This window comes from Saccostrea cucullata, unplaced genomic scaffold (genome assembly GCF_032062105.1).
Source record: "Saccostrea cucullata isolate Sc308-1 unplaced genomic scaffold, CSIRO_AGI_Scuc_v1 ctg1074, whole genome shotgun sequence".
NCBI classification, from domain to species: Eukaryota; Metazoa; Mollusca; class Bivalvia; order Ostreida; family Ostreidae; genus Saccostrea; species Saccostrea cuccullata.
In genome coordinates, this window is record NW_026924110.1 from 1 (window position 1) to 24,950 (window position 24,950).

At 37.5% G+C, this 24,950-nt stretch overlaps 1 protein-coding gene and 1 long non-coding RNA gene across 2 annotated transcripts; one reads left to right on the forward strand and one right to left on the reverse strand.

Annotated features, from left to right (window-relative positions):
- Positions 1-4,401: 4,401 nt before the first annotated feature.
- On the reverse strand, positions 4,402-4,835 carry LOC134265750 (uncharacterized). The gene is made up of 2 exons (XR_009991812.1): positions 4,740-4,835; positions 4,402-4,459 (listed from the first exon to the last, which is right to left on the reverse strand). It is a non-coding gene; the product is annotated as an uncharacterized LOC134265750 (long non-coding RNA).
- A 14,189-nt stretch (positions 4,836-19,024) lies between these two features.
- LOC134265758 (uncharacterized) lies at positions 19,025-23,534 on the forward strand. The gene is made up of 5 exons (XM_062747973.1): positions 19,025-19,415; positions 19,633-19,779; positions 19,996-21,471; positions 21,640-22,177; positions 22,286-23,534. Exons 1-5 carry the CDS (start codon positions 19,025-19,027, stop codon positions 23,532-23,534), a joined length of 3,801 nt encoding a protein of 1,266 aa, XP_062603957.1.
- The last annotated feature ends 1,416 nt before the right edge of the window (positions 23,535-24,950 follow it).

The following is a 24,950-nucleotide window of genomic DNA, read 5'->3' on the forward strand; positions in this document are numbered from 1 at the left end:
CTCTTTCTTTCCCTGTGATGAAAAATTCTCTCCTACATATAAAATGTAGATAAACTTTTTTTGGATGATGCCATTTTCACATGCTAATAAGAAACTAGTTCAACTAAACTAAAAAGATAATCATTAAATTTTTTAAAAAAGACATTAAGGGATGATATCAAGACAGAAAGTCCAGGAATTGATAGAATTCTACAATTATCATCCAAAGATGTATATGTTTGGATTTATTTTTTAATTCACAAGCAAATGATATGCTGCCATTTAATCTTTCAAACTTAAATTCTATACTTTTGATTTAAAAATTTCAAAATCTAGAGGAGTCTTCCCAATACCTATCTACATGTATTTATGATAGAAGGTATGTAAATCACCAGAGTTGCTGAACTGCACCATTTGAATAAAAGTCATATCCACATTCTTGACTTTTTCCCTAAACCTAAGAATTTGCACCTAATTTTTATAAAGTCTATAAGTTATCACACAATGTTTAAGTTATTGCATTACAGGACTCAAATCAGTAATCTCAGTTAGTAACTAACTTTTACCCAGGAGTAAATGATCCAAAAAATCTATAGAAATATCTTATTGATTCTTCATCTGTGTACTTATGATGTGAAGTTTGTAAGTAACAAATTATTGTCAAAGAAGTCATCTCAATAATCTTATGCTTTGCCCTTGACAAAGTGTGCTAAACAACAAAGTGTATTCCTACAACTATTCTATATGTAATTAGTATGATGAATATGGTATGATAAAGATATTCAAGATATTATTAAACCACAGATTATGAGACACTTACATCTTTATTTGGGGTCTTATTGAGACCAATTTTAAATTCAAAATTAAACATGATACATACATACAAACAAAATATATTTACATTTCCAGGAAAGTTAAATAATAACATTAAATCCAGCATCTGGATATCTGTGTTAATTTCAAGGGGGTTGTGAAAATTAGATGAAAAATAAAATGTTTTAATGTATAATTCCCATACATAACAACTGTCTTCAATAGGAATTGGTAAAAATAAAAGTCAGCTATAGATACTTTGAAGATGGTGAGAATAAATTCATGCTTTCAGAAAATCATGTTCTCAATACTTGATTTGACTAGATCTCAGTTCATAGTCAGTGTCTGACAGTAAAAGATACAATCCTGTGTCCTTTCTTTGTCATCCTGTAAACCACAGTCTATGATCGTACTGGTTAAATTGGTTGGAAATTATATTTATCTCTGTTCTTCTTAAATCCACCTCCTGTTTGATTTTCTTGTTTCAGTGTTCCAAGAGAGGATATTCTGTTAGTCTTTGCATAATCTGATAGTCTTTCACCATTCTAAGAGTAGATATAGATCATTTCCATAAGCCCTCACTAGAGAATCCTGGAAAATAATAAAAAATAATATCTTAGTTAAATTTTTTTTCAATGTAATATAAGCTTGATGGAATTCTAAATATAGACAAAAAAAAAGTATAAAATAGTAAACATTTGTATAAACAGACCTCAGTTGTGAACTGGCTTCATTATGGGGAACAGCTTCAGCAAAGAAATGAGTAAAAAACTCTAGATTAGAGGAAAGTGAATGGTTACTTAAACAGGAGGGAGGAAAAGATATCATACCACCTCCCTTGATGGTAGAACATCCTGTAGAATTTATACCACCTCCCTTGATGGAAGAAGAAGCCAATGAGGAATATAACCTTTTATTACCCATAGAGGGTGAGGGTAACCTGGATTACCCTGTAAGACCCTTGACTAGAGAAGAAGCCAAGTTTTTAGATGATAAGAAAAAAGAGATGTCAGAAAAAACATTGACAGAGACAGTGGATTTTAAAAACCAACAGAGGAGAAGAGTCCACAAAATAATGAAAGAAGCCCAATCTCAACTCTTGGAGGATATTAAGACTCATTATCAAAACAAACAGAAAGAAAATACAGGCAATGGTTATATTGCTAACTTTAAAATAGACAGATTTAGAATAGCCAAAAATTGGATATTTGATTTAACTGGCTGCAGACAGGAAGATGTAGATCAAATCATTAGAAGTGATTATCAATACTTGATCTTACAAAAAGAAAGGCATCCAGAAACTGGAAAACTTCATCATGTGAGAGGATTCATTCAAATGAAATACAGCTGTCATGAGAGATACATGTACAAAAAGATTCATGGGTTAACTTGTTTTGATATGTCTCACAGCACCCCAGAATTGGAAAGAACCTTTTATAGACAAGGTGACTATGAAGAATATGGGGTTCTTAAATCTGAAGTGAGAAACAGAGAATTAGTTCCAAGAGATTGTAGATTTACCTGAATTTTTTTTATAAAATAAAAAAATATTGAAAAACAATTTGTACACACTTATGACAAAAATAGGTGTACATTATTCATCAACATGAAGTGTATGTGTTATTGTTTTGATGAAAAAATAAATAAATGTTAAAAAATGTGTGTTTGGATGTGAATTTATTTTTTTTAAAAAGAGGGAAATTATTATTATTATTATTATTAAAAGATAAAAATGTTAAAAAAAAAATCCAGTTTGATCTGGTTAGAGGAATGTCTAGACTGTGAAGCGTGACGTCATAATCACATTCTTGAAATGTTTTGCACACGGCGCATTTTTTACCTGTATAGTCAGCATAAAAACAAAAAACGTAGGTCTATCGTATATTTCTTTGCACACGGCGCTAGTATTTACCTGTGCAGTCAGCATATTTTTTGCACACCACCCTTATCTTTTGCAAAGGTGTGAGGGGTATAAAAAACAAAGGTGTTAAAGAACATCCTCATCAGTTGGGGCCCTAATTGAGTAAAGGACAGTTTTGGTCAAGTGAATTTCTAGAATATTAGAAGACATGGAGATGGAGATGGAAAAACTTACCTTATTAGAAAAGAGAATAATAGAACCTATGGAGGTGGATCAGGAACCTATAGAAAAGAGAATAATAGAACCTATGGAGGTGGATCAGGAACCTAGGAATGAATATTTAAGCAAGCCTGAGCAAGCTGTGAAGGATCCTAATGATCCACACAGATATTACAGGATAGCCATTAATTGGACTTTCATCATTACAGAGCCCAAAGAACAAGAAGATATAGACATGTTTCTGAGAGGCAAGTGAATTCCATCATCATGAATTATCTGCATGATAAAAACCATTGGATTTAAGATACCGCATATCATTCTCCTGTCATCTATGTCAGCACTTCTTTCCTTCCCTGCATAATAATGGACATTTCTCCGAAGATACCGCATATCAAACTTATTTCATCGAGGTTCAAATTGGACTTGTTGACTTCCCTTTTGTCTAGCTCTTCTCGGATATAACAGAAATTGTTTCATCACTTTCTTTGCAGTGTGTCCTGAAATGTTGAGACTTCTTGCCATCTCCGTAAAACCTCAGTAAGCTGTATTTGTTGTTGTTGTATAAAAACAAGGATCTTTTTTTAAAAAAATAGATTCATTTTACATCATGAGTCTCCAGGATATACAAGGTGATTTACTTAACTGTGAGGTAGAAGCTATTGTTCATCAATGTAATTGTTTAACTGTAAAAGCTCATGGATTGAGTCAAAGTCTGGCAGAGAAATTCCCACAAGTCAATCTCTATGCCACTCGCAGACCTCTAGGGACTAGAAATTTAGCTGTAGAAGAAGATAGAGGAATTCCAAGCACTATTAAGATGTTTCCCTTACAAACCCCTGTGGTCATTTGTTTACTAGCTCAATGGGATTATGGAAAAGAAAGTCACCGACCTAAAAGAATTTCCACTTATCAGGATACCCCCACAAAAACAGAGAGCAATGGTTTCAAAACTTGTTTACAAGAAATGGGGGAAAGTTTACCTTACCAGACTTATGCTTTTCCTTTTGGATTATGTTGTGGACTAGCAGGAAATTGGATTCATTATAGATATTATATTGATCAATTTGTACACACTTATGAAAAACATGTGTACATTCTTCATCATTAATTGTATGTTTTTCATGTAATGTAAAATAAAAAAAAGTACCTTTTTATCTGTCATACTCTAAAGTCTGTTCTAAACCGGAGATGAAGGTCCACCGCAATCCCCAACACTCAAGTAGTTTTTTTTCTTTCCCCTGTGATATAATGTCAATATTTTAATGGAAAATTCAGAAATTCATCAGTAATTGGTTTTTCAAAACTTGCTATCTTTATGATATTGATTTCCATGATCAGATTTTATTTTTTAAATCCATTTTTAAAAATATAAAAAAACATTTAAAATAATTATCTTACTCATAATAATGAAAATAAATTAAAATGATATCTCATTGAAAACTTTTTTAAGATTCAAGTTTTTTTTTTTTTTTTTATCATAATTGATTCACTGTGTATTTTCCCCAAAGGAAGACCAGCAGCCAGCACGCTTCACTTCACTTAGAGAATGGATTGGTTAGGAACAAAACATAGCTTCCAGGATGAGGACTGTATAGAAAAAAAATCCCATTTTGTTAACATGAGACAATGCCTCTTATAAATGTAATGCAAAAATAATATCTTATATATAGATTCCTATAAAACTTGCTATCTTTATGGTATTGATTTCCCATGATCAGATTTTATTTTTTAAATCCACTTTTAAAAATATAAAAAAACATTTAAAATAATTATCTTACTAATAATGAAAATAAATTAAAATGATATCTCATTGAAAACTTTTTTAAGATTCAAGTTTTTGTTTTTGTTTTTATCATAATTGATTCACTGTGTATTTTCCCCAAAGGAAGACCAGCAGCCAGCACGCTTCACTTCACTTAGAGAATGGATTGGTTAGGAACATATCTTCCAGGATAAGGACTGTATAGAAAAAAATAAAACCCATTTGTGTTATTATGAATTAAATTACATGAGACCTTATAAATGTAATGCAAAAATAATATCTCTTATATATGGATACCTATACTCTAATCATATTAAATGTCATTTGTAAAAATGTATCTTTTAAAAAGACAGATTTATTTGAGGATGGACTTTTCAAATGATAACATGAATAGCACGCCATACTTTCAGCACATGACAAAACATTCTTCTCAAATTACGCAGAACTGGGTCGTTTAGCATAGCTGACATTAAACATATAGGCGAGGGATAACATAATCACAATCATAAACAATGTGAAAGAACTTTAAAAGACCTACACGATGGATTACAAGCCTTTTTTCACTGGGGTAAAATCTCGGCGAGATTCGACAATGGCCGCCTAACATGAATAGCAGGCCATACTTTCAGCACATGACAAAACATTCTTCTCAAATTACGCAGAAATGGGTTATTTAGCATACCTGACATTAAACATATAGGTGAGGGATAACATAATCACAATCATAAACAATGTGAAACAACTTTAAATGACCTACACGATGGATTACAAGCCTTTTTTCACTGGGGTAAAATCTCGGCGAGATTCGACAATGGCCGCCTAATTTACATAGAAAATTACGGCGTACTTGGAGACATAAACATTTTTTTTTTTAAAAAGTGACCTGGTGTTATAACTTGAGAGAAACACAATGTTTCTTTTTGACTGTACAGAAGGTACTCTTATTGAACAAACGTTTCGTTTCTTTGACTGTATATAAAAAAGATCATTTTTTTTTCTAAGATACAATCGTTTCTTTGACTGTATTTTAGAAAAAAAAATCTTTTTTTTCTAAGACACACACAGAACGTTTCTTTTTATTGACTGAATATGAAGGCATCTTTTCGAAACAATTGGGTAGCCCTTAAAAGGGCTTTTTTTGTTTTTTTTTTCGTTGTTTTGTAGTTTTTTTGGTTTTTTCGTTGTTTTGTTGATTTTTTTGTTTTTTTTTTCATTTTGGTTTCAAGGTGGCTCCATGTGGGTTCTTAGGCAGCCAAGAGTTCATGGATCATCTGGCCCATGGAAGGCTCATCATCACTGGAGCTGTCACTGGAACTGTCATCTCCGTTAAACTCCGGCCTGAGGGACAGCGGAACGGGGACCCGGATCCTGTTCCGGCAGAGGGGGCAGGGTAGATTTTCCTCTATCAACCTCGCCGCGCAAAGCAGGCAGGCTGGCCTCTGTATGCACCTACTACAACAGAAGTTGTTTGGCTCCCCCTCCGTAAGACATAACGTGCATAGTATTGACTGTTGGGGGACCCTGAACCCCCAGGTCGGAATGCGGCCTTGGTTCCTGGCTCTAGACTGGGGGGTGCGAGCACTAGTAGGAGCAACAGCCGGTCTGGGCGGTGGTGGGGGCGGTGATTGTGGGGCTCTCCTCCTTCTGTTTGCCCGAGTGCTGTAGGGGTGGCTCCTCCTGCTGGGGGGCTCAAGGAGACGAACTCTAGTTGATCTATGCTGGCCAATCTCCTCCCCTGTGTCTAATCTCCTAATCACGACGTGGTGCTCGATCGATATGCCGGGGATCATCCAAAAATCCATAAATTCGTTGGTCATCTTCTTCTTACTTCTTCTTCTTTTTCTTTCAAAGTCAAAATCAGCTACAAGCAGAATGACACTGGGCGCTCGGAGGGGCTGTATTTATTTACAATAGCAGACGATACTGGAATCGCGAGCGAAACATGGAAAAAACCAATCATGTGATCAAATGTGATTGGCTAAAAGAAAATCACCCCATTTGGTAAACACGCCCATCACAGTGAGAAAGCAAAATTGAAGGGGGGAAAGGCCGAACCCGAGTGTATCCATGACGTCATATAATAAACATAACAGTGATGTAGTATTACAAGATTTTTTTGTTTTATTTGTTAAAAACTAACAATGCTTCTAACTGTCGAATTCTCCTCCGAAATAGTATTTTGTATATGATATTCATTGCATCCAAGGGGGTGGGGTCTAGTCATTCTTAGATTTGATTTGAGGTTTTGGTATTTAAAAACGTCACTGATTTTTTTTTTAACCTATGTGTGAAATTTCCCAGGTATTGAATACATACTTTTTTTTTTCTTTCCATTGCATCTATGTATTATCACAGTAAAAAATTATTATTATTATTATTTTTTATTCTCATGTTTATACCCCACGTAGGTAAAACGTATTGATGCACACGAACCCCTTACAGGTGATGCAACAGGTATAGAAAAGGCAGGTTAAAAGTGCACACGGTCCCTAAGTTTTGCACACGGCACTTTATAGAGGATGTAACAGGTATATAAAGCCCAGGTAAAAAAGGTGCACACGGCTCATAGCAGGTATATAAACTAAAAAAACTGTAAAATTTGATGATCATTCTGCGTGAGCACCTCGAACTGGACACAGGTGAAAAGAAATAGAAGCAATGATGAATACTTCAGAAAATTCCCAGTATTATGTGACACCTGAAGGATATGAAGGACCATCCTTGACAGAGTTAATAAAAGACGCCGTGGATTTGGATTTGAATTTGGACATGGTTAATTTTCCTGAGGACATGAATAAAGAAGAAGATATGAGCATTTTAAATACTACTCTGGACGGAATTGTGAACATGTTATCTGCTCTAGATAACAAACTAAATCAAATGAACACCAAGATGAATGATGTGGATGACAAGGTGAATAAATTGAACAGCAAGGTGAGTGCTCTTGAAAACAAGATGGAAAAACTGAAATGTCATAACAGCAGTGGATTTTGTTATATTAGTGGATTATTATCACCAATCACAAAGTCATTCACGGGGAAAGAGACAAAAATGAGAGAAGAAGGAGGAAACATTGACCAGAAAAAAGAAGGGACCCAGGGCGGATCAGGAGAGAGTAAGAAACAGATGGAGCCATGCTATGTATCGGTAAAAGACATAGAAAGAAAACCTAGGGAAACCAAAAGGAAACTACCCCAGACCAGTGAGAAGGCCCAGAAGAAACAGAAAATGTAATTGTATGTATATTTTCACTTGAATAAAATCTGTGTTCTAATCTGTATTGTGTGTGTTCTTGTCTTTCAATAAAACCAGTTCAAACCGGTTATAGGACTGTCTAGACTGTGAATGCGTGACGTCATAATCACATTCTTGAAATGTTTTGCACACGGCGCATTTTTACCTGTATAGTCAGCATAAAAACAAAAACGTAGTACCAACGTACCAATGTAAACACACCCCGTATTTAAGGGGAATAGGTTAGGGTTAGTTAGGGGGTTAGGGTTAGGGTTAGTTAGGGCTAGGGGGTTAGGGCTAGTTAGGGTTAGGGTTAGTTAGGGCTAAGGGGGGATAGGGTTAGTTAGGGTTAGGGTAGGGGTTAGGGTTAGTTAGGGTTAGGGTTAGGGTTAGCTAGGGTTAGGGTTAGGGTTAGTTAGGGCTAGTTAGGGTTAGGGTTAGGGTTAGGGTTAGGGTTAGGGGGCTAGGGGTTAGGGTTAGCACTCCACTCAGTTGACCCATTTTTGAACCTCATTTGCATAAAAAGTGCACTCAGTTGACCCGGCCGGCGGGACCCCTTATACTACTAATCTCGAAATCGTATGTACTGAGGATTTCCAACCACCGTGCCAACTGTCCTTCTGGATTCTTGAATTTGAAAAGCCACCTTAAAGAGCTATGGTCTGTGCGGACTATGCACTTTTTACCATAGAGGTAATGCCTAAAGTGTTTGACAAAGTGGACCACCGTGAGCAATTCCTTTCGTGTAACGCAATATCTGCGCTCACACTTTGTCAAAGTCCGACTTGCATAAGCAACAACTCTTGACCATCAATCTTTTGTGATGGGACTGCGCCTATAGACACATTGCTGGCATCAGTGTCTAAGATGAAGGGATGAGAGAAATCTGGATGCCTTAAAATTGGAGTGTTGGTCAGCTTATTTCTTAGGGTGTCAAATGCCTCTTGACATTCTTTAGACCAAACAAAGGCACGACCTTTCTCTGTCAGCGTGTGTAGGCATTTTGCTATGCTTGAGAAATCTTTGATAAATCTCCTGTAATAACTGCATAGTCCAAGAAATGAGCGTACCTCAGTGGCATTTGTAGGTACTGGCCATTGTTTTACTGCAGCTGTTTTGTCTGGGTCAGTCGCTACACCTTCCTCTGACACGACATGTCCCAGGTAAGTCACCTTCTTGGCAAACAAGCAGCATTTCTTGGCTTTGAGTTTAAGGCCTGCATTTTGCAGTCTGTCAAATACCTTTCTAAGGTTTGCCAACATTTCCTCAAAGGTCTTGCCTGTCACTATCACGTCGTTCAGGTAAACAAGACAGATATCCCAGTGAAGGCCTGCCAAAACACTTTCCATTAGGCGCTCAAATGTTGCAGGAGCGCAACATAAGCCGAATGGCATGACCTTAAACTGGAAAAGTCCACGACGTGTGGCAAAGGCTGTCTTTTGTTTGTAGTCTGGCTCCATTTCTACCTGCCAATATCCTGAGCAGAGATCTAGAGTAGAGAACCACGAGCTACCACTCAACTGATCCAGTGACTCGTCTATCCTGGGAAGTGGGTATGCGTCCTTGATTGTACAGCTATTTAACTTGCGGTAATCAATACAAAAGCGGAATGTACCGTCCTTCTTTTTAGCTAGCACAATAGGCGCTGACCACGGGCTGTTTGATGGCCCGATCACACCTCTTTCAAGCATATCATTCAGCTGTTGGTCAACCTCCTCTGTTAGATGAGCTGGTACTCTCCTTGGTGGTATTTTGATAGGATGACTGTCCCCAGTATCAATCCTGTGCTTGACAATACCTGTGCGCCCCAAATCTTTATCAGATTTTGCAAAGAGATTGGTATATTCAAACAAAAATTTATGAGCTTCTCTTTTCTGCTTTCGTGTCAAGTGGCTTGAAGTTTTCTTCAGCATATCAACCAAATCAGGTCTTAACTTCTTAGGTTTGCTTGACGTATTCTCCTCTTGTGACTCAACCACTCTGACTTCACTGAGTTGTCCAATAACCGTACCTGGGTAAATGACTTTGGATTCCTCGCCAACATTGAGCAAACGGACTGGTACCGTCTCCTGTGGCATGACCAACGTTCTGGTTGTTATGTAGCCTTCTCTTGGCATATCAGACAGAAATGGTTCTACCAAACATGTATTCCTTGGAACATGTTTGCAGTCCTTCAACACTTGTCCCTGCGTAATAATCTCACTTCTAGGAGGAATGCTGACTATCTTTGTTGCGGTTATTCTGTTGCAGCCAATGTAACCCTCAACAAACATTGGTATTATCTTATCTCTTATGTGAAGTACCTTTTGACTCATGTCAACCGTACATGCATTTGACAGCAGAAAGTCAAGCCCCAGTATTCCATGTGCCTGGATCTCCGCAATGACTGCAGTAGTATGTGTTACCATACCCTCAATATTAAGTGTTATGTCCACCTTACCCTTAACAGACAACTCACTTCCATTGGCAGCTAAAATACTCTGGTTAACCTTCTGCAGCTTTGGCCTGATGTTTTCTGCAATTTTGTCATACATTGCTGAGGACAACAATGTCAGTGTTGCCCCTGTGTCAACCAGGAATTTAGCTTGGACACCTTGCACAGAGATGTCTATGTACATGCCTGCTTCATCTAAGGAAGATCCAACACCAATTGATCCACTTGGACAGGCTGACGTCTGTTTACTTTGTACTGGCCTGCCTAATCCCTTTTTGTCTTTGGAATCCTTGTGTTCACTGTCACAAGGTCGTTTCTTTAGCTTTGGGCAGTTGCGCTTTATGTGGCCTTCCTTGTTACATTCATAACAACGCAATGGTTTGCCTCTCGCTTGTTTGCCATAGGTTTCACTGACTGACCGATTCAGCTTCAGTTTTCGAATCTCGTTGGTTAACGTATCCATGTTAGCCTCCATGGACTTTATCCATGTCTCAAGACTCAAGACTATTTTTCTGGCTAACCTCAGCAGATGAGTGCTCTGGTGCCGATACTAACACTGACTGTGCTTGGCCACGTAGTGAAACAGCTAGGTAAAGACCCTTCTTATCTTCTGTCCAGCCGTTTACAACAGCACAGGCCTCAAAATGAAATTTGTAGTCAAGCCAGGAACTGGTTCCGTCATACGTGGCTGGCTTGATTATATGGCCTGTCTTCGCATTGTCTGCCCCAATTGACTGCCTCTGTGGTTTTGGCGTGTCAAATAGATGACCCGTCACAATGTTGTCAACCCCAGCATATGGTGTAAAGCTTGGTTTGCCTTCGTCTGGAAATCTTACTTTAGGCCATGCGCCGTACTCGTCGAATGACACATCTCCTGACATACCGGCCGGTTGATTATCAGTACTGTGTGTTGTATATCCAGACTCTTGGCTTGCCGCATTTGTCTGACCACCGTCGCTGTTTGGCGTTCTCATCCTCTCTAAGATATTTTCCATACGCCCTATAGTTTCTGACACTTTTTTATATGAATCCATGGTCAACAAAATCCCGACGCTTGCCACCAAATAATGTAACGTGCAACGCGGCCGAGCTTGTTGTGTGTGGTGATACGTCTTGTATCACCGAGGCGTTACACTTGGGTTTGTTAACCTGTTAACTCAGGTTTTTGTTGACCAAATAAAATTACAATAAAGTATATACAAATTCGATAAAGTAATACAATGGATCTCTTCTGGATTGGACAACCACTAACTGTGGTCAACGGGTGTCTCCCGTAAGTAAATTTCATCTTGTCCTGCCACTATAGGACTGCCTCTTGGCACTTACCCCACCTTTATCTGTGGTATGCCACCTCTCCCTATAACCAACCAACTGCCTTATTCAGGTCTTATGTTATGGTTATTTTAGATCCTCAGCTATGTGCCCTCCGCAACTGTATGCCTTATTCAGGTCTTAATACAATGTATAAGATGACACACAGCTGAAATCTATTGCAAACACTGTCCCCTGAGAGGTATAAAAACACTCTAATACAGCGTGTATTACTTCAGAGCAGTCTCCGTACAACGGCAGTCTCATACAACTTGTATGATCGTAAAAGTAATATTTTTTAGTGTTTAAGAATTAAGTGAAAACGTAGGTCTAACGTTTATACGAAACTAAACGATAAAAAATCAACTTCCGTTTCAAATTTATATTCTCATTTGAGATCAGAGTGTTATCTTTTTAATTAGAATGATTACTGATCTAAAATAAATGTTTTGACTTACTACTTCACTAAATGAAACACTTGCAAAAAAAAGTAATGAATTATTCAATCATGCATGTATATCAATGTCAGATATGTGTCAACATAACTTAGATTCTATAAGCTATATTTTTCTCCTATTTTACCTAAGAACGTGCATATTGTGTTATCTGCAAATAAACACTGTATACTTATATATTTAACTTTCTAATATGTTACTGAATAAAGATTTTAAGCACAACTAGAAATAAGCCTTTTTAATCACTAAAGGGAGGCAAATAACTAATTAATCTGGAAAAGTCTTTCACTCATGAAAGATTTTTATTTATATTACAGTACTGTAATTAGTAAATAACATGTCCAAATCCTTCATTGTATGGATTTAATTTACTTGTATCATGACATATTTGGACCAAGTTTCCATGAGATCAGAATATGAAGTCATAAAATATTTCATATCATGAGTCTGCGAGAGACTCGTGCTCCTGTAGAACAGCTTATGGCGATCATTGAAGTTTTTCACATGCAAGTCAATAGGTCAAATTGTTGGTATCCAAAGGAAGGTCCTGTCATGACAAATAGACTTGTGAAATTGAAAGCCATTGTACTACCTTTTCAAAAGCTGTGACCAACTTTAAAGTTTATTAAAAATTGGTCAAAGTCAAAGGGTAAAGAATATTTATACTTATTGAAAGGTCTTGACATCACAATAAAACACATGTGAGGTATGAAAGCCTTAGCTACACATCACTAACAGCTATGACCAAGGTTAATTTTTTTAAGTGAGTTAAATAACAAGGTTATAAGGTCAAGAGGTCAAATTTTGCAGAGCCCTAAAAAAATCTTGCCACAAGGAATATACTTGTGAAACATGAAAGCCATAGTCCATCCTAATTCAAAAGTTATTAACAAACGTTATCAAAAGATGGATAGACAATAGACGAAATGACAGGAAACAAGAGGCCCATAGGCCAAATCGCTTACCTGAGCACTGTGACTAGCAAATAAAGCAAAAATTTGTTTATTATTTAAGAGTGCGCGCTAGATATGGTCTCAACAAATCCAGAAGAGAACAGTATGATTTGAACAAACTTGAATGTATACTAACTAAGGATTGATTTCTTTGCCTATATTACCTGTGGCTTTATTGCCCTTTACATTTGAAAATTATCTTACACTGCCCCCCCCTCCCCCTCCCCTGCCCAATTAAAATGAGAATGCTTCCCTATACATGTAAATATTAATAATTATAGCTTTGCTTTTCTTAAAAAGATTTTTCAAAGAATTTTCCTACAGTTGTATATATTTCTATGTAAAACTTTGATCAGCCGCTGTGACCTGATCCTACCCCCAGGAGTTATGATTTGAACAAACTTGGATGTATACTACCTGAGGATGCTACCACATATATACATGATAAATCATGGCTTTCCTGTTATTGAGAAGAATCAAACTCCCTAACCTATATCCCCAAGGGTCATGATTGAAACCCCCTAAACTTTGATAAAAACTCACAGAAAACGAGAGAGAGAGAGAGAGAGAGAAAGAGAGGATGTTTTTTGTAATATAGATATTTAAACATCTAATAATTTAAACAAATAAAAAACTCTTTGTCCTTTCTGTAGATCTGTAGATTTTCGTGTATTTGCTTTTCTTTCTGTACTAAGGCCTCCAAACATGATCACAAGTAACATGCAAAGAAGATTCCAGTGAACTTTACCTAAAACATTTTGGTCCATATCTTCAGAAGTAACTTACTTTAAAAAATATGCATAAAATATTTTTAATCGATGAAGAAAAGTATTTTAAAATGTTCCTTGTAGTATGCAGATGGAGTGGGGCTCACTTTTTTCGGAGAATAATCTTTTGCTGCAATTTTAAATAATATTTTGAATTGGAAGCTTCCTGAATTCTATGCATGAGTTCTAGGGGCACAGGCCTGAAACACCACCCCTTTCAAAAATTGCTGAATCTGCTTCTGCATGGATGTATAATTGCTTATATGCATTAAATACATCTACAGTACTTCCATTGTGTTACTTACAAATGGGATGCACTTCATGAAAAGTCGGGTTTAATTTTACCTTAAATGCAATTTAAACGCTGCGATTATTTAATGTTTAAATGCATAGTATAACATATTATGGGATCGTAAATGTAAGAAAATAATTAGCATTTAATACGAGTTTAATGAAAAATTAAAAGAACAAATTTAATAAAGTTTGGAAAATTGTAAACTTACTAATACCTTCGGATTTAAGTCTCCCGTAAACAAATATTATACCTCTAGTTTACAAAACGTATAATTATTATTAAACACGCCCATAAAATAAAGTTTTATGATTATATTAAATTTGATCGTTTAATAAAATTTAACGTAGATCTTTACCTTATTATTTTTTTGTTTAATTCACACTTTACTTCATAATACTTCCAAAAATTAATTTATATACAGAAAATTGTAAACCTACTAATACGTTCAAATTTTCATCTTTCATAAACTAATATTAAATCTCTTGTTTATGTGATGAAAATATACGGATTAAACCTTCCCATATCATTAAGATTTATGGTTGTATTTGATGAAATTTAATATTATTATATCATTGCGTAATATTTTTAGGTCACCTGAGTAAACTCAGGTGACCTATTGCTATCCGTTTTCGTCCGTCGTCGTGCGTCGTGCGTCGTGCGTCGTGCGTTGTGCGTTAACATTTGAACATTTTCAGCTTCTTCTCTGCAACCACTGAACCAATTTCAACCAAATTTGGCACAAAGCATCTATGGGTGAAGGGGAACAAAAATTGTGAATTTCATGATCCCTGCCCCCCAGGGGCCTGAGGGGTGGGGCCAAAACCACTAAAATTAATGCAATCTTTAAAAATCTTCTTCTTTACTCCTGGGCATCAAGCAGTCAAACTGGTTGCATGATTGTAATCAGCAATGAGTCCTCTACCAAAATTGTGAAATTCATGGCCCTGGGGTCAGGGGTTCTAGTGCTAGGGCGGGGCTAAATAAGTAGGTAGTGAAAATGCATTATTTCTTTGAAAATCTTCTTCTCTGCTCCTGGGTATTAAATAAACTAACTAAGTACATAGTTATGATGAGCAAGAGTGCCTCTACCAAAATTGTGAATTTTATGGCCCCAGGGTCAGGGGTTCTGGTGTTAGGGTGGGGCTCTATTGATTATATAGTGAAAATACATGAATTCTTTGAAAATCTTCTTCTCTGCTCCTGGGTATTAAATAAACTAACTAAGTATATAATTATGATGAACAAGAGTGCCTCTACCAAAATTGTGAATTTTATGGCCCCAGGGTCAGGGGTTCTGGTGTTAGGGTGGGGCTCTATTGATTATATAGTGAAAATACATGAATTCTTTGAAAATCTTCTTCTCTGCTCCTGGGTATTAAATAAGCTAACTAAGTGCCTAGTTATGGTGAGCAAGAGTGCCTTTACCAATATTGTGAATTTTATGGCCCCAGGATTAGGGGTTCTGGTATTAGGGGGGGGGGGGCTCTATTGATTATATAGTGAAAATACATGAATTCTTTGAAAATCTTCTCTGCTCCTGGGTATTAAATAAACTAAGTGCATAGTTATAATGAGCAAGAGTGCCTCTACCAAAATTTTGAATTTTATGGCCCCAGGGTCAGGGGTTCTAGTGCTGGGGGGGGGGGGGGGGCTCGATAGATTATGTAGTTAAAATACATGAATTCTTTCAAAATCTTCTTCTGTGCTCCTGGGTATTAAATAAACTAACTAAGTGCATAGTTATGATGAACAAGAGTGCCTCAACCAAAATTGTGAATTTTATGGCCCCAGGGTCAGGGGTTCTGGTGTTAGGGTGGGGCTCTATTGATTATATAGTGAAAATACAGGAATTCTTTGAAAATCTTCTTCATTGCTCCTGGGTATTAAATAAACTAACTAAGTGCATAATTATGTTGAGCAAGAGTGCCTCTACCAAAATTATGAATTTTATGGCCCCAGGGTCAGGGGTTTTGGTGTTAGGGCGGGGCTCTATAGATTATATAGTGAAAATTCATTAAATCTTTAAAAATTTTCTTCTCTGCTCTAGGGTATTAAGCAGATGAACTACCTATATAGTTATTATCTACAAGGGCCCTAATCTTCCAGAATTGTGAATTTCAAGGCCCCAGGGTCAGGGGTAATATGGGGGGGGGTGTACTTATATACTGAAAATGAATGAATGGTTTGAAATCTGCTCATTGGTATTAATCAAATATCAAGGCCTAAGGGTCAGGGGTTCATGTGTAGTAGGGGCACTACTGATTATTGCTGAATATAACTGATTAGTTGAAATGCATTTTTTGTTCCCCTACCTTGTGTATGGGTATTGAGTAAACAAACTAAGCAACTGCTAAGTGTATTGTTATGATGAATTAAATTTAATCACTGGAAAGTTGTTGCATAATGCTCAGGTGACCTATAAGGCCTATGGGCCTCTTGTTATTTAATATCTATTAAATCATCAATTTTTATGAACTATAATTGTGGGTTGTTTTTTTTTTTGGGCAAGTATTTTACAATCATACAGAAATTTTATTACATGTTATCTCAATAGTGTACAAACAATGAGTTCTAACTGTTCTGTTTATGTTTTTGTATTTTGCGGGTTTTAGTGCAACCCCTTTCTTTATTGTTTTGTGTAATAAGCCTAACCGGAAACAAGTTAAGAAAAAGCACATGCTTACAAATTTAACAGACGAGAATCTACGAATTCATCTTTACGAGCTGATAAGGCCCATAGGGTAATTAGTTAATATTGTTTTGTATCTTATGAAATAGTTAACAGATTAATTGTCATTTTTAAAGTTAATAAGATATCGTTGTATTGATTTTATAAGTGTAAACAATATTTTCTGGCGAGTGAATTTGTGTCATGTATCGAGATTACATGTAGCTGTTATTTTGTTGTAGAATTTTACTCTGTTGCGTTGCAACAGTGTTGCTGCCTTATCAATAAACAATTAAACCTACAATTCGCCTCACTTATGGAGACACTACAGTAAAATTCCTGGGATTATCAACAATCGAACAATGAATGGGCAAGCGGTCGACCAACAAAATCCGAACAACGACAAGCGAATCAGAACAATGACAAGCACAGGTACGGAAATATACAGAAAATCAGTAGAAAAACAAACTTCACACCTCTATACAATAGAGAGAGACATTGATTATGAAAGCAACCAAATTTCCATTGATAAGAGTCCTGAAGAACTGTCCACTATACAAACAAACATCCTCAGTCTACATAAAAGATATCAGGACAAGTCAAACCGATTTATGGATTTCTTAACCCATCAAAATTCAGTTGAAAGTATCAGTGAAAAAAAGGCACATGATGTTATTGCAAAAACTTTGGACTCTAAAGTGCAACATGTTCTTAGTCAAATCAAACAAACTCTCGGAAAAAGAAACACTCAAACCAGGCATGAAGACACAAGGTCAGAGTCTCATAGGTCACGTACTAGTTATAAACTGTCCAGATCTTCGAGTGCGAGTGGCAGTTACTTACCTATGCAACAATTCATGGAGCGAAAGGCAAAGGCAGAAGCAACGAGAGTTCAGATGGAATATGAGAAGAAACAATTGGAAATGAAGAAAATGAAAGCTGAATTAGTAGAAAATGAAGTCAAGGTCAAGGCAGAAATTCAACGTAGACAGTCTGAAATTCAAGCTAACATGGATGTTCTAGATGCGGAAAAGAACCTGAGTGTGGCCGAAGCTGAACTTAAGGTATTTGAAGATGAATTGGAAAATTCCAGAAAGTTTGACATTTTATCAAATTACGAAGAGCAGGACCCTCAAGAAAGAACAGAACGCTACGTCGCAGAACAAAGGCCAATCATCACACAGCATGCAGAACAACTACTCATTACACAGCCTAACTCATCTCAAGGAGTACTTGATTCATAATCATCTCAACAACAAACTGACAATCAACAACAATCTCAACAACAAACAATCAATGAACAAAAATCTCAACAACAGACTGTGAATCAACAAATCTCTGTACAACAGTGGGCTGAACAACAATCTGCGAAACAACAAACCTCCGAACAACAAACTGTGTTAGCGACTGAGAAACAGTCTTCTGAGCAACTTGCGCGTGCTATTACAATAAGTGTTCCTGTATCACAGACAACAATTAAACAACCTTCAGTGCAACAACCTCTCACACTACCTGTGACCCTACCATATAACGCACACCATGAACCTGTGTACTCCAATATCGCAGAACCCAGTGTTCCTCGGATAGTGAGAGAATTCACTATGCAACAACTTTCCGCACAACCTTCAGTAGTGCAGAGCCACGGCATCCAACCTGCATGGCTTACCAGTGAGCAACAGTCGCACACGAAGCATCCAACTTCACAATCATTTGTTCAACCCAACAGCCATCAGTCATCAGTTTATTTTAAACAAGAACGCCCTGACATGCATTTCCATTCAGTGCAACCTAGTACAAATAGTGATATGCAACATGTATACAACTTACCAACAGCATTACCTCTGCAACACAGCAATTATGAACAACTGAACAATCGAAAACAACCATTTGTGCAACAACATTCCTATGCGCATTCTGTACAACCTGGAACACAACAAATGTTTATGTCTGAGATAACCAAGTTTCTAGTGAAGAAAGACATTTTGAAATTAAGATCGTCAAAGTTTATGGACATTCCTGGAACATTTGTTAGTTGGAAGACTACATTTCAGAGTGTTCTCAGAGAACTTGAAGTATTTCCTCTTGAAGAACTAGACCTATTACAGCAGTATTTGGGACCTGAATCCTCCAGGTATGCAGTTAGCATTCGTGCCGCAAACTCACACAATCCTAGCAAAGGAGTCGAGAAAATATGGGAAAGACTGAATGACAAATATGGACGTCCAGAAATCGTTGAGGCCTCACTTAAGGCCAAGCTAGCAGCATTTCCATAAATGAGTGTTAGAGACCCCAAGAAACTGTTTGACTTAGCCGATCTTTTGAGTGAAATTGAGTCTGTCGAGGAGAACCCCATGTACAGCACATTGTTATCTTACTTCGACACCTCAGCTGGAATAAACCCAATGATAAACAAACTCCCAGCTAACCTTCAGGAGAAGTGGGTTACAACAGCAGTAAGGTACAAAAAGACTCATGGTGTTGTATTTCCCCCATTCAGCCATTTTGTGCAATTTATTCACGAGTTAGCACAGGTCAAGAATGATCCTAGCTTCCACTATGAAACTTCACAGACTTACACAGCCGCTAATCGAGAACAGCAAAAAGTGAGATACAAGGAACCCGTGCACAACACCGTGATCACAAACAAAACTGACATTACTCAAGGTGTGTCCGAAGATACGAGGTCATGTCCCATACATGGAGTGAACCATTCACTAAATGACTGCAGAACATTCAGATCGAAATCCTTAGCAGAAAGGAAACAGTTCTTGAAGGAGAATGGACTTTGTTATAAATGTTGCGGTACCGTGAAACACATGTCCAAAGACTGCAGTCAAAACTGTGATCTGTGGAATCTGTCGAAGTAATCGTCATCCAACAGGACTGCATGAGGAGACAACTCCGAACCCGAAGCCAAGTAGCATGGTTTCTCATGGATGGAGGAAGCATGGCGTGGAAGGACCAGAACTTACAGACAATGCTCAAATTCATACTCAACAACCCGTCATGTCAAAGTGTACTCAGATTTGTAAAGATGGAACTTCTTGAAAATCGTGTGCAAAGAAAGTGCAAGTTAAAGTGTACCCTAACAACCAACCAGAGAAGGCAGTGAGAACATACTGTATTATTGATGATCAGAGCAATAGATCACTGGCACGATCAGAGTTCTTCAACATTTTCGGCGAGCAAGGATCAGAAGTAGAATACACTTTATCTTCCTGTTCGGGCACATGTCTAACTACAGGCAGAAGAGCATCCGAATACACAGTTGAGTCCTTGGACGGCACAGCTATACTTCAACTACCCACACTCATCGAATGTAACGAAATTCCAGATAATAAAAACGAAATACCGACACCGGAAGTGGCCCGATGCTACTCACATCTTCAAGATATAGCAGAGCTGATACCACCAGTGAATGACAGTGCAAAGACACTTCTTTTATTGGGACGAGATATCATCAGTGTTCACCATGTGCAAGACCAGCGCATTGGCAACTCTAGCTCTCCATATGGACAAAAACTTAACCTTGGATGGGTCATCATAGGAGAAACGTGTATCGGAAGAGCTCATAAAAGTGACCAAGTGAATGTGAACAAAACTTTCATACTTCATGATGGACAACCTAGTCTACACCATCCGTGTGTAAACAATATTCACATTAGAGAAAGTAATCTTGACTCGTTGTTTTGTGAACCAGACAGTCGTTTATTAATTAAAACAAAGGATGACAACAAATCAGGGAAGTCAACTGAAGATCGACAATTCGAAACTATCATGGCAGCTGGAATGGTGAAAAATGAACAGGGAAATTGGGAGGCACCATTACCATTTAAACCAAACAGACCACCCCTACCAAACAATAAAGAACTAGCAATGAAGAGGGCAAAATCTCTTGAAATCAGCCTTATCAAGGATGAAACAAAGCGAGAACACTTTCTTACGTTTATGTCAAATATACTGGACAAAGGCTTTGCAAAAGAAGTACCCAAACTACCTGACTCAGAAGAATGCTGGTACCTGCCCATTTTCAGCGTATATCATCCGAAAAAGCCAGCACAAATCCGAGTGGTCTTCGACTCATCAGCCCAGTGTCAAGGCCTATCATTAAACCAGGCGTTACTTACTGGACCTAACCTGACCAATGATCTTCTTGGAATTTTTTTACGTTTTCGTCAAGGATCAGTAGCAGTGACAGTTGACATTCAGCAAATGTTTTACGGATTCTATGTTCGACCAGATCACCGCAAGTATTTGCACTTCTTTTGGTATAAGGAAAACGACATGAACAAGGGCCTAGTGGAGTACCAGATGAAGGTACATGTGTTCGGCAACACAACTTCACCTGCAGTTGCAACCTATGCACTCAGAAAGACAGTGGAAGAAAGTGACTGTGATGTGAAAAACTTTGTAGTGAAAAACTTTTACGTGGACGACGGTTTGTTTTCAAATCAAACAGTTCAGGAAGCAGCAGATTTGATAAAGAGAACTCAGAAGGATTTGGCAGAAAAGGGAAACCTGAAACTTCATAAGATCGCTTCCAACAGTTTGGAACTAATGAATCACTTCCCTAACCAAGACCTCTCAAAGGAAATTCAAGATCTCAATTTCACAGAAGAGTACTTACCACTTCATCAGAGCCTTGGACTAACATGGAACTTACAAACTGACAGTTTTATGTTCAATATACCTTTAGAGACAAAACCGTTTACAAAACGAGGTATTTTGTCAGTGATCAACAGCATATTTGACCCGATTGGTTTCATCGCACCAGTGAAGATAAAAGGAAAAATGCTTCTAAAAGAGATTTCACAAGGAACTACTGGCTGGGATGAGGAACTTCCCCGGGAGTACATGAATTAGTGGAGTGAGTGGACCAGTTCCTTAGACTCATTGAAGGATGTTAAGATTCAGAGAAGCTACACTTCTCAGTTACCTGAAGCTACCAAAACAGAAGTTCACATATTTTCCGACGCCTCGGAAAAGGCTATTGGAGCTGTCGCCTATTTGAAAACCTATTTCTCAGACAACAGAGTGAATATTGGATTCTTGTTGGGAAAGGCGAAGTTAGCTCCCTTGAATGGACATTCTCTACCCAGACTGGAGTTATGCACAGCTGTGATGGCTGTGGAAATTTCTGAAACTGTTCAAGAATCCCTTGATATTAGACCAGACAGTGTAGAGTATTACACAGATAGCCAAGTGGTTCTAGGCGACATCAACAATACCACCAGACGCTTCTACACGTACGTCTCAAATCGAGTGGACCAAATTAGGAGTCTCTCAACCCCATCTGATTGGAGTTACGTGAACACTAAACATAACCCAGCCGACCTAGCTACACGCTCAGTTCCCTCATCTAAACTTCAAGACAGTATGTGGTTAAATGGACCAAAGTTCTTACAGAACAGTGAGGAACATTTTCAGTATACTACAGTGTTTCCATTACTAGACCCTGAACATGACAAAGAGATAAGACCAGACGTAGTCGTACAGAAGACATAGTTGAATGAGTCAATACCTTTGATCAACAGATTCACAAAGTTTGGAAGCTGGATATCCTTGGTGAGAGCCATTGCTCGTCTGAAACAGTTCTTCAAGTCATTCAAGGCAAGAAAAGAGAAGACTCACTCATCTGAACCAAAGACACTTAATCCTCAGATCATGAAGGAAGCAGAAACGTTCATTGTCAAGGAAACGCAAAGAAATTTCTACCCCGAAGACCTGGATGCCTTGAGGAGAAAATGTCAGATTAACAAGAACAGTAACATAATACCACTTAATCCATTCCTAGACTGTGACGGAACTATAAGAGTAGGAGGACGGTTGAAAAACGCTTACCTTCGTCAGAACGAGCTGCATCCCATTATCTTACCCGGACGGTCTTATGTGGCCAAACTGATAGTCATGTCATGCCACGAGAAGGTTTTCCATCAGGGGAGACATATATCGGAAGGCGCTGTTCGGTCAAGTGGATACTGGATCACAGGATGTAAACGATTAGTATCGTCACTCATCTATCAATGCGTCACCTGCAGGAAGTTACATGGGAAAGAGCAAAATCAACTCATGGCTGATTTACCCAAAGATCGTCTGATGGTAGGAGCCCCCTTTTTGAACATAGGCGTCGACGTTTTCGGACCTTGGCAAGTGGTTACGCGGAAAACTAGGGGCGGAATCGTGTACAACAAACGCTGGGCAGCTTTATTTACGTGTTTGGGTACCCGAGCTGTTCACATAGAGGTATTGGAGGAAATGACCTCTTCTTTCATTAACGCCTTGAAACGGTTCATTGCCATTAGGGGCAATGTCAAGATTATTCGTTCAGACAGAGGAACCAATTTTATCGGGACAGTCAACACACTTCATCTTAACTGCGTAAACGTTGAAGATACAACAGCAAAATCTTACCTGGAAGAAAAAGGGATCACCTGGATCTTCAACTCGCCACACTCTTCTCACATGGGGGGAGTGTGGGAGCGTATGATAAAAACAGCTAGAAGGATCTTAGATGCTCTACTTTTGGATTCTTCAACTAAAAACCTGACCCATGAAGTCTTAGTAACCTTTCTGGCGGAAGTGTCGGCAATTATAAACTCAAGACCAATCACAGTCATTTCCACGGACCCAGAAAACCCTATTATCCTTTCTCCAGCTTTGTTACTGACACACAAAGATGACAGTCACACAGCAACCCAGTTTGAGTCCGATTCAAAATTGGACATGAAAGATATCTACAGAGCTCAGTGGAAACGTGTGCAGTGTTTATCGGAACTGTTCTGACAGAAATGGAAGAAGGATTATCTCCATACACTTCAAACGCGCAGGAAGTGGAAATCTGTGGTACCAGATCTTACGGAAGGAAGTGTCGTTTTGCTCAAGGATAACGATGTTCCGAGACGATCGTGGCCGTTAGCCAGGCTTGTGAAGGTTCTACCAAGTGGTGATGGGAGAATCCGCAAAGTCATTATTCGTGTTCATCGTGGCGGAAAGAACATCGAATACACCAGACCAATTTGAGAGCTTGTTCTTTTAGTTAAGAATTAAAACAGATTTGTTGACTTTGTATATTTTGCAAAGAATGTTAGAGATCTGTAGTTGAGAAATTGTTTTCTAAGATTTATTGAGATTATGTTTATTAAGTTAGTGATTTACTTACATGGTAAATCAGACGGGGAATGTTCTGTTTGTGTTTTTGTATTTTGCGGGTTTTAGTGCAACCCCTTTCTTTACTGTTTTGTGTAATTAGCCTAACCGGAAACAAGTTAAGAAAAAGCACATGCTTACAAATTTAACAGACGAGAATCTACGAATTCATCTTTACGAGCTGATAAGGCCCATAGGGTAATTAGTTAATATTGTTTTGTATCTTATGAAATAGTTAACAGATTAATTGTCATTTTTAAAGTTAATAAGATATCGTTGTATTGAATTTATAAGTGTAAACAATATTTTCTGGCGAGTGAATTTGTGTCATGTATCGAGATTACATGTAGCTGTTATTTTGTAGAATTTTACTCTGTTGCGTTGCAACAGTGTTGCTGCCTTATCAATAAACAATTAAACCTACAATTCGCCTCACTTATGGAGACAGTACACTAACAAAGTATAAGATATTCAAAAATTTATGCCTAAATGTCAGAATTTAAAAATTTACAATCATGATTGTAGCTCAATTATAATGGAGTAAATTTTTATATACTACATGTAGTAGTAAAGTAATAATATAGTACTGAAGTAAATGAAAGAATTTTGAATTTTACAAAACACTTAAGGGATTCCGACCCTCAGCTAGGAAGGACAACTCTTTAATTTACAAATTAAGTCTTTAAATGAAGCTTCAAAATTAAATCTTTTTATGTAACAATTTTCATTATATGCCTCTCAATGTGCTTCAAGGATCTTTGAACTTCTCAGAAAGGTCTTATTAAAAGTAGAAATTTTTATCCGTGGTAGAAACATTTTTAGATACCAATTTTATTAACATGATATGAAATCACAAGTGATTTATGGAGCTTTCCAAAGAACCTTGGAGCACATTGAGATGCATATAAAGGAAATTGTTGTATGAAAATATTTAATTTTCAAGCTTCATTTAAAGACATTTTGAATTGATTTGTAAATTAAAGAGTTGTCCTTCCTAGCTGAGGGTCGGAGTCCCTTAATATGGAATTCAAATTTCGTTAATTTAAGATACCC

What these genes read in the sequence shown, in the direction of transcription:
- LOC134265758 (XM_062747973.1), top strand. Translation starts at nt 19,025, where the DNA reads ATGAGTGTTAGAGACCCCAAGAAACTGTTTGACTTAGCCGATCTTTTG. An exon ending in CAAAACTGACATTACTCAAG is followed by an intron (nt 19,416 to 19,632) that starts GTGTGTCCGAAG and finishes GTCATCCAACAG; the next exon opens with GACTGCATGAGGAGACAACT. An exon ending in AAAACCGTTTACAAAACGAG is followed by an intron (nt 21,472 to 21,639) that starts GTATTTTGTCAG and finishes CCAGTTCCTTAG; the next exon opens with ACTCATTGAAGGATGTTAAG.